Genomic DNA, 10908 nt, shown 5'->3' on the forward strand with positions numbered 1-10908 from the left:
CCTTCTTGGTCTGGAGTGGCCTTCTTGGTCTGGAGTGACCTTCTTGGTCAGTAAGTTGTGAGTTGAGTGTAGCCTGGAGTTTTATTAGCTCGATCAAAATACCTTCCACTGATGGCACCCACTGTTTTTCCAGAACTCGTCTCTCCACCTCCTCAGTATGGCATTGGTCTTATTTATCTCCTGTTTCTTCAAATTGTTGTGTATTGTCCTTTCTAAAATTGTTCATCTCTTTGTAGATTGCCTGTAAATTGATGTTGTCTTCCATTTCCTCCACAATACTAGCATTAGCAGTGTTAGCGTTACCCTATGTACCTCCTTCTTTAGCTTCAGTGTCTATATTAATATCCTCCTTTTGTTTCCTTGTTTCTGACTTACTCTGCTTGTCTTTCACCAATGGCCTTTCCTTATTTAATATATTATGACAAATTTGTTCATAAGCATGCAAGTTCAAGGGCTTTACAGATAAAATACTGGGAGCAGCAGTCCTACACGGCCATCTTGTAGCATGCTCCTCCAGAAGACTTCAAAACATTCTTTGGGATTATGTTTCTGACGTTTCCTTCAAGGTCCAGTAAAAAAACCATCATATTTAGCAAGCAGTGCACTATAGCTGCCTATAAATCAGATTACAACTATTGGTTTGATGCGATGGGTCACAAATAATCTGCTTGCGCCTTTGAGATTAAAATAAAATAAAAATCCCTGAGTGAAGCTACAATCATCTTGTCTTGTTTTTGGATTGACAGACTTGAACTTTTGTCTTTGATGTGATTGCAAGACTTGACCTCAAGATGGCAGCCCTGAGTTGACGTCTCGACTCCTTGAGCTTCACCTGGACAAACACATCCCTGCCTTCTCTCTTTCACGTTCAGACTTCTTCATATTTTTACAGACAAACAAAAACACTTGGTATTTTACGTCTCGAGACCCAGACAGTCACTTTCCCTGACAACAACTTTTTTCTCCACCTTCAATGTGAGACACGCTCCCAGCTGCCTGCAGACCCACCTGCCCCCACAGTGACACACTTGGATCACTCCTACAGTTAAATGTATCTGGGGCACGATGCTTTGCAGCTCGTAGGTGCAGACGAGGTACCGAGCAGCCGGTACAAACACTCTCTCTCTAAAGTGCACTCAGCGATGGATGGGATAGGCAGTACTCTAGCAACACAAGTACTAGGTGTGGTTCTGCTGGGGCTGCATTAGGAGGCTGTTTCTGAGCGTGCTCAAGCAGATCAATTTACACAGCAATAAGAAACACTGGGGGGGTCATCCTACACGCCCATCTTTTCTTTAACACAAATACTGGAAACAATCATGTTCCGTAATTAGACATTCCCAATGAAAGCCCACAGAGCTTGAGATTCAAACCAACACCTGCATTTAGTTTATTTGTTTGTGCCTTGCAGCTCCTGCCTACATCTACACACACACCGTAACAGTAAATCTGCTTTTTATTGGAGGCTCTTTATCTCCTCTCAGCTCCTCAGAGATGAGAGGAGAGGAAACGGTGATGAGTGTCTGCTTTCATTACTCCTCTTCCTCCACTCTGTTCCTACGAGGCATCTCTGTTTCACTTGATATCAGCAGCGTGCTCCAAACTGATAGAGTTCAGGTCTGGTCTCTTTTATCATACGTCTCAATTCGACTTTGCTCCAGCTGCTATTGATCCGGAAGCTCTTGAATTAAAGGCCTGCCACAGCCTCGCAGTGAGTGCACATCATCACCAAGGAGCACCCACCACTCTGGGATTCAGTGACTGCTATTTTAATTAGTGACAACAGCGAAGCAACCGTTTTTTAATTACCTGGCTGTTATTGTTCAGTTCTGGTCACCATTTTTGATTTTGTAACTCCTCTTGTACCACTGAGGAAAAAACAACTTAAAGAAATGCATCAAACCATGAGTTTGTGGATATGAATATTGTGATGCCTTTCAATTCAATTCAGTTTATTTATATAGCGCCAAATCACAACAAAGTTGTCTCAGGGCACTTTACAGAAACATTCACATAAAAGCCAATTAGTAAAGTTCTCTATCTAAGGAATCCAGCAGACAAGATGAATCTTGGCTTCGTTGCAGTCTCCCATCCTGAGCAAGCACAGTGGCAACAGTGGAAAGAAAAAACTCCCTTTTAACAGGAAGAAACCTCCAGCAGAACCAGGCTCAGGACAAGCAGCCATTTGCTTTGACCGGCTGGTTGAGAGGACAGGAAGGAGAGACAGACGAACACAGAATGGTAGGTCCAGGTATAGGTCCAGGTGTATCTGAAAGACAAAAAAAAAACATGTTAAAGATAGAAATAATAATTACAAATACAAAACATGTTGAGCAGAGTAAGTAAAGACAGTAGCAGAGTGAAATTTGTGGTCAGTTTGTCCTCCAGCAGTCTAAGCCTAGCAGCATAACTAAGGGACAGCTCAGGAAACCCAAGCCGACCCTAACTACAGGATTTATCAAAAAGGAAAGTCTTAAGTCTAGTTTTAAAACTGGATAATGTGTCAGCCTCATGGACAGAGATTGGAAGTTGGTTCCACAAGAGAGGAGCCTGATAACTGAAGGATCTTCCTCCCATTCTGTTTTTGGAAACTCTAGGAACCACAAGTAAACCTGCAGTCTGAGAGTGAAGTGTTCTGTTAGGAAAATATGGAACAATAAGATCTGTAATATAAGATGGAGCTAGGTTGTTGAGAACTTTGTAGGTTAGAAATAAGATTTTGAATTCTATTCTGGATTTGACAGGGAGCCAATGGAGAGAAACTAAAACTGGAGATCTCTCCCACCAACTCCAGTTAAGACTCTGGCAGCAGCATTTTGGATCAACTGAAGACATTTTATATATATATTTATATATACATATATAGAGAGTGTGTGTGAATGTTTTCTGGTTTAAATGTTTTTTAAATGATAAGTCTTCATTTTCCTGAACCTCACCCATCATGTTTCCTTCATGCACAGCTGGAGCGTCGTCATGTGAGCACAACCAGTTGTTTGGCACTGATTCTGCTGTTTGTGTGTACATCCAGATGTGCGTTTTTAAAATCCCCATTCATTATCAACACCTGTGGCACGCTTAAGATTTCTGTCTTCAGGCTCCATTTTTCCCCTCTTTCATACTGTTTCCTGTTAGCTGAACGCCACAGATGTGTCTCTGTTCTCGTCAGTGGATTATTGTGTGCGTGTGACTCTGACACGAAGAAACCTGCGTTTTCTCCTCCACCGGGTTGTGTTGACAGGACCTGTCAGCTGTGCTTCTAACGGTTTGCAGCACGAGGATCTAACAACCACTTGCACTCGGAGGAGGTGCCGCTGTGCGTGAGAGAAAGCTGTGTGAAGTATTTGATGCTCCGTATGATGGAGCTCAGTGTGTGTGTGTGTGTGTGTGTGTGTGTGTGTGTGTGTGTGTGTGTGCACAGGCAGAAGGTGGGAGGGGCTCCTCCACACACATGAGCTTGTCAGTGTTGGATGTTGCTTCCTTCAGCAGCTGGATGAACATGAGGGTGTCAGCTCGGAGATGGTCGACTGATTTAAGCGTGCAGCCCTTTTTTCATCTTCTCTTTGCTGGATCTGCATGTCTGATCAGAGCTGGAGCTCGTTTGCCAGTTTGAATGGTGTCACTGGGTCTTTAGCACAGGAACTCAATAAGGGTTTGTTTTGTTCTGAAAGAAGAGCCGAATCAGCAGCAGGAAGGATTTATCTGCTGGGATTCATGCGTGCTGGGATACAGATGTTAAAGTGAGACAGCATGGTAGACCTACTTTAGGGGGCTTCAGGATTGGCCCCCACAAAATGGGGAACAGCATCCACAAGAAGAAGAAGAAGGAGAAGGTGCAGGTGGAAGGAACCGTGTCCTGCCCTCCTTCCTTCAGCTCGAGCCCAAAAAGGGACACATGGAGCAGCTTCTGGCTGCTGGGACGCCCAGACAAACTGAAAACAGGTGAGCCCAGTTCAGCACCTGTTCTGTGTTTAGTCCCTGACAGAAGAGATGCTGCTATTTCTACAAACAGGTATGTGAGGAAGACGAGAAGCTGACTTTTAAAGTTTACTGTGTGTGTCCATGTGCACAAGCTCCTGCAGTCAGCCTTGAAAGGTGCACAGCAACAACACGTCCATGCTGACTTCATCTGAGTCAGCTTCAAGCTTCCTGTTTATTGCTCCAGTGTGCAGACGGGTGTTGTTTGCAGGCAATGGGGTTTTTTTATACCTGTTTTGGCTCTGGCGACTTATTTTCCTGCTGACGGATATCTAGAACAGCATTTTAATTTAAAGCTGACTCTGATGGTTGAGCGGTCTCCGGTGGAAATCAGTGGGAACTGTTCAGCATCTCTGCCAAACAAGCGGTGGAACACGGAGCTGGCTCATCCTTGTCTCTGTTAAATGTCCCCAAAGCAACAAGCAGCACCTGACTAACTGGTTCAACACACACTGACACAGATTACCAGATAATGCTCCGTCATTGTGAAATGTTTTCCGCCCTGGCTTCTGCTGACGTCATCCCTTCTTGTCAGAGGTAGTTCTACTTGTCCTTCTTCTTTTCTATCCAAGGCTGACGGCAACCTTTCATTATTATGATCATGATGATCGCCATTACAAGAGACTCTGCCTTTATACAAGCACGCACACACAAATACACACTACGAACTATTTGTTGTTGAGTTTGGAATAGTTTAGCTCCAGGGTTGATTTTCTTTCCTCAAAGGCTTTTACTTTATCTGACATGTGTTTTCTATCCAACAATGCGTTGCTAAAAACAATTTGTACTCATAACTTTTTCATAAAAGTGTGTTTAGAGTTTGTGTCCTGCTTGACCTACAAATCCTGCAGTCTTTGGAAGACTCGAACCGGTTTATGTGGAGAATTTCTCATTCGCTATCAAAGTCTCTCGAAAGCAAGAATAAATGATGTCCTGCAGGGCCTCTCATATTTCTCTGCTCTTCTGTCGTCAGTTCATACAGAAACACAAGCTGTGAGTGCATTCCTACGTTCCAGCTAATTTTCTTGCGCTCGAGCTCCCATCCGGTGAACAAAAACACCTCTGTCTCTGAGGCTCAGCCCAGTTCAGCTGGATGCAATTTTGTAACATAAAAATAAAAAAAATAAGGCCCAACATGAGGAAAATTAAAGTTTTAGCTGCCGTGTACCCATTGGTACATCTACAGCTCATGAGTGATGCAGGAGGAGCTCAGATCCAGGTTTTTTTGTAGGATGGAGTGGATGAATCTGCAGATGTTTCACATTACTGTCTCATCTTTTTGCAGGGAAACCTCAGCCGGCTCTCTTCATCTGATGGTCTGGCTCAGAGAGTCTTTCTCAGATCATCTGTGTAATAAAATATCTCTGCAAACCTGAGATATCAGCACATATCCTTGACATACCTTCCCTCCCCTCACTCCCTCACGACTCCTTACGTCGCTTTCTTCTTGACCTTGGACCGCTGGCTTTATCTCCAAGCATTTAAAAAGTGAGATTGTTGCATGTCAGCACCATAAGACTCGCACCGACTTCTCATCTTTGACGTCAAGCAACACAAAGAAACCCGTGGACTGGATTAGGGAGGATGGGAACAAGATGAAGAGCGAGGGATGATTCAGGAACATGGCTGCCCAAAGATTTTACCTCCATTTTTCTTCATTACACATGATTTGTTTAGTATTTCTTTATCCTGCTGGCTAAAACTCACCCTAATCCTTTTGATTCCTGTAAGCGGGGCTAAGACGCTCTCCCGCTCTTTTTGCAGTCCTCCTTTGAAGATCCTATTTAGTGTGTATCACTGTCAAAGTCATGGTTCCCCATAGAGAGGGTTAGGCAACACACGGTTGAGCAAAGAGACGACTTTTCATCTCTGCGATCTGTTCCTCCTATACGAACTCATTCTCCCGCACTGATCCGCTCTCATGTTTCCATGTGCCACCGCTGTAGACGCAGGTGTAATAGAAGCCGTCCTTCTTCTTGGACACGACAACAGGAAGCCAACTAAATTCATTCTACTTCTTTCTTCACCGACAAGTAATTTTCTGTTTCAAGTTCAACCTAAAAAACCCTTTCCTTCATGTGGCGTCATCGTTTTAGTCTGCTTTGCTTCACCTGTTTCAGAAGCCATCACCTGTTTTTTTTCACCTGTTGCTCCCAAGCTTCCCCCGGCTGTTCTGTCTTCACCTTCTTGTCCTCTTGAGCATTTAAGAAGCAGGAAAATCTGAAAGCGTTTCCTGATATTTTGGGCAGCATATAATTTTGGTCAGTGAGAGGATTCTGGTTCTAAAAGTCACATAAGAACGTGAAGCTGTTGGAAAACAAACCCAGAATTATCCCTTCAAACTGAGCTGATGCCCGATAGTTTTATGAACATAAAAAGTTTACTTATAGTCAGTGATTTCTATTTTACATTAATTTTATTGCAAACAATATGCGATTTTACTTTCCTGTCGTGTCTTCTCACCTTTAACGGTGCTTTAAATGGTAAATGGACTGTACTTATATAACTCCTTTCTATCTGATCAAGACACTCAAAGCTCTTTACAACACAATCTGTGCCTCATTTACCCATTCATACAGCTCTATACTAGATCTACAATCAGTGTTTTATCATATTCATGCACTGATGGGACACACATCGGAGGCAACGAGGGGTTCATGGTCTTGCCCAGGGACACTTCGGCATGTGACTGCTGGTGGAATCTAACCCCCAACTCTTTTAGTGGAGGACGACTGCTCTAATCACTTTAGTGCTCATTCACTGAAGCACCGTTACCAGTGGTGGGCACGGTCCCACTAATCCGACAGCGGAACTGACTTTTCGTTTAGCCGATTAGCATTTTCACTAACTTTGAAAACCTTTAGCAGAATCAGCTTCTACTAAATTTAAATCTAGTAAATTGAGTCCACTAATTTTACTAAAAGTGTACAGGAGAATGATGATTTGTACAAAGCGATGCTACACTATGTAAAGCTAATCACCACCTATTGATGTCACGACCCTTGCCGTTCTCTTTTCTCCGTCATAATTACAGCAGACTGTCTCTGACTCATGGTGTCAGTTTACATCCTGTAACAGAGACTTTAATATAAATGCCAAACCAGAACAGGTAAATAACATTAAAACCCATTTTCACACTCAGAAACATCATAAACATATTTCCTACCCAGCGTGCTTTGCAACACTCACACTGCCTCTGGGACGTGACTCTCTCACACATTTCACACTTTAATACAAACAGAAGAGAATATTGATGACGCACAGCAACTTTGTAGTTAGTTTTTAAAATTAACCACAAAGAGGCTCACCAAAATGAGTTAATACATTATAGTAAATGACGAGGGAGACGTCCGACACACATTGAATGCATCACTCTGCTTCAGCACAGCAGAGTTCTGCTCCACCTTTTTGGTTCTGATGGACCGAACTAATTTCTGAAAGCTCACCTCTGAACAGGACAAGGACACTTTACCTGTGATTTATGAACCATTTTGAGATGTGTTCACGTACAGTGCTGTCACATTTACAGAGAGAGTCAGAGACAGCAGTGTATAATCAAAGTTAACGCTTTCTGTTTGTGTTTGCAGTCAGGGAGTGACAGACAGGCAGTAGTGAGTCTAATGAGCCTCCAGCAGCAGCTATAACTCTTCTTTTGATCGTGGTTCTCTTTATACTTTTCATATATCAATGTGTTGACATCGTTTCATAGCTCAAGTGGATACTGTTCTTGTTCACAGTATCAGCTGTGACCTGATGTTGATTTGAATATTCCTTAATATAGTTGGAGCGAGGGCCACTGAGAGTGAGTTAGAACAGATGTCAGCAGGTGATTATCATGCTTGGATGGTGAAAGACTGGTGACGAAAGCAGGAGCTCCACTTAGTCAACAATTGTTGAAAATCACTAAACTGTTTTAAAACACATTTACACCCAAAATATTAGAAGGGGTTTATATATTTACACTGCACAATTTCAGTGAATAATTTTAAGAATACATTTTTAGTATATATAAAGGAAAGTTTTTCATCCTAAATGAGCTTTAAAGACATCCATCCCTCAGATGGCTGCATTAGAAACTGTCTCATCAGCAGCTGATAGAACCACATGAGCATCGGATAATTCTGGTCCAGTTTAATCAATAACTAAAATATAAAGTTTTATTTAAAAAGTTTATATTTCATCAGTGCATAGTTTCATCAAGGATCGGCTCTGAGCCCCTTCTTGTTTGCTCTGGTGATGGACAGACTAACAGATGAGGTCAGGCAGGAATCCCCATGGACGATGATGTTTGCAGATGACATTGTGATCTGTGGTGAGAACAGGGAACAGGTGGAAGAGAACTTAGAGAGGTGGAGGTATACACTTGAAAGAAGAGGAATGAAAGTCAGCCGTAGTAAGACAGAGTCCATGTGTGTGAATGAGAGGGAGGCTGGTGGAACAGTGAGGCTACAAGGAGCAGAGGTCACAAAGGTGCAGGACTTCAAGTACTTGGGGTCCACTGTCCAGGAAAATGGGGAGTGTGGTAAAGAGGTGAAGAAGAGAGTCCAGACAGGATGGAGTGGATGGAAAAAAGTTTCAGGAATGATTTGTAACAAAAGGGTGTCAGCAAAGGTCAAAGAAAAAGTTTACAAGACATTAGTGAGTAGGGTATGTTCTGGAGACAAAGACATGGACAAAAAGACAGGAGACAGAACTGGAAGTGGCAGAAATGAAGATGTTGAGGTTCTCCTTAGGAGAGACAAGGATGAATAAAATTAGGAATGAGATCATCAGAGGTACAGCACAGGTTGAACAACTGGGAGATAAAGTTAGAGACCAGACTGAGATGTTTGGACATGTCCAGAGGAGGGACAGTAGTTTGGACATGTCCAGAGGAGGGACAGTGGTTTGGACATGTCCAGAGGAGGGACAGTGGTTTGGACATGTCCAGAGGAGGGACAGTGGTTTGGACATGTCCAGAGGAAGGACAGTGGGTATATTGGTAGAAGGATATTAGAAATGCAGCTGCCAAGAAAAGGACAAAGAGGAGATATATGGATGCAGTTAGAGAGGACATGAAGGTAGTTGGAGTGAGGACACAGTGAGATGGAGAAGGATGACTTGGTGTGGAAACAGATTTGGTGAAAACTGGGTCAAAAAGGCTAAAAATCCTCGTCATTAGATTAAACAGAGCCGTCAGCCGTACACAATCTGTAAAAACATGAAAAACATTCTCAGACAAACTGCAAAAAGGACACTCATTTAAAACCTCAGGACTGATGACCGACAAAAAAGAGTTTGTTGCAATGGCGCTGTGAAGGATCCTCCATTGAAGATCGCCAGTACGTTTTTTTGTCGGAGGTTTGTAAAGAGTCCTCCACTGGGGCTTCTGACCTCTGAGCGTGTTGTCCCACACGCTGACAGCTCTGTTGTGCAGAGTTCTCTTGTTCAGGATCTTAACATAAATTTTATAAAGTACTTCTGGACCCGTTCTGCACAAGTCTATCTTTGAGTTTGTGTTGAAGGAGAAGTGAGAACATTTTTCTCCAACAAGTACACGGATGTTTTTTGGGTTGACGTGAACAACGATGGCCCAAAAGGTTTGCCTGATAACGATGGAAACAGTGGATTGTGACAAACCAAATTCATTAGCTGTTTTATCCACCTTCAAAATGTCAGGACGTTCTTCAGGTAATGTGTAGAGGAACAATTTGGACGTGAAAATTCTCAACCCTGCCTATTTCATTTACATCAGTTGTAAAGTTGTGTCCAGTAGTGACTTCTAAAAGTGTGCTCGGAACGTGCAAAGTGTGTTTCTACTGACCCACTACAGTCACCTGTGACTGTACATGACCGTAGTGCACATGTGTGACTTCACATAAGATGTGGTTTCCCTTGAAACGATGCCAGACATTTGCAAAACCCTCCGCTCTGAGACCTGGATTCTTACTGGATCAGCGTCAGAGATGGTGTTGTGCACATGAATGGTTGACACATCAATCATATGTGAAGGGGATGTGTCCCCCTCACATTTAAAAAATATTCGTTTGGCCCCCCCACTCCCCCATATTTAACATGAAATATTAGAATATTAGTTCATCCAGCTCTGGTTCTATTTCTTTGTGAACAAATCCATTCCACTTGATTAACTCAAACCACTAAAAATCCACTCCATGTTTTCCTGGTTACCTACAACTCACCACACCACATGCAGAGTTTGCCTGGGTCATCTGCCTTAACCATACCATACCATACCATACCAATTTATTTATATAGCACTTAAAACAGCAACAAGGCCAACCAAAGTGCTGTACAAAAGAACACAAACATGCACAGCGAACAGGAAAACATAAAATAGAAATACAGATACAAATAGCAGCAGAAGCTAACTAAAATGGCCAACAGAGTAGAGAACAGACCAGACCAAAACAAATCACACCGTGTTAAAGGCAAGCGAATAGAAGTGGGTCTTCAAGCGAGACTTAAAGACTGAGAGTGTGGGAGCCTGCCGGACACTCAGTGGCAACTCATTCCACAGTCGTGGACCTGCAACAGAGAAAGCCCTGTCACCCCTGAGCTTACGACGGGTTTCTGGGACTGAGAGAAGCATCTGGTCTGCTGACCTCAGAGAGCGCGGTGGGACATATGGCTGCAGAAGATCAGTGAGATAGGATGGGGCGGAACTGTTCAGTGATTTAAAAACGTACATGAGAATTTTGAAATGGATCCGAAGGTGAATGGGTAGCCAGTGCAGGGAGGCCAAAACTGGCGTGATGTGCTCTCTATAGCCTGTACCAGTTAAAAATCGGGCTGCAGCATTTTGGACCGGTTGTAGACGAGCAATGGAGGACTGACTGATTCCAAACAGAAGTGAATTGCAGTAATCAAGCCTAGATGTTATGAAGGCGTGGATCACTGTCTCGAGGTTCTTTTTGTTGAGTATAGGCTTCAGCT

At 43.1% G+C, this 10908-nt stretch overlaps 1 protein-coding gene across 1 annotated transcript in view; it reads left to right on the top strand.

Annotated features, from left to right (window-relative positions):
* The first annotated feature begins 3791 nt into the window (after positions 1–3791).
* The window catches only part of LOC119426046 (uncharacterized protein KIAA1522 homolog), a 35132-nt gene continuing 28015 nt past the window's right edge, over positions 3792–10908 (top strand). Inside the window, exon 1 of the mRNA XM_037693605.1 lies at positions 3792–3939. Within this exon, the coding sequence (XP_037549533.1) occupies positions 3792–3939 (148 nt within the window). The remainder of the gene's footprint in view (positions 3940–10908) is intronic.

Source organism: Nematolebias whitei, chromosome 19 (genome assembly GCF_014905685.2).
Source record: "Nematolebias whitei isolate Nwh7 chromosome 19, NemWhi1, whole genome shotgun sequence".
Lineage (NCBI taxonomy): Eukaryota > Metazoa > Chordata > Actinopteri > Cyprinodontiformes > Rivulidae > Nematolebias > Nematolebias whitei.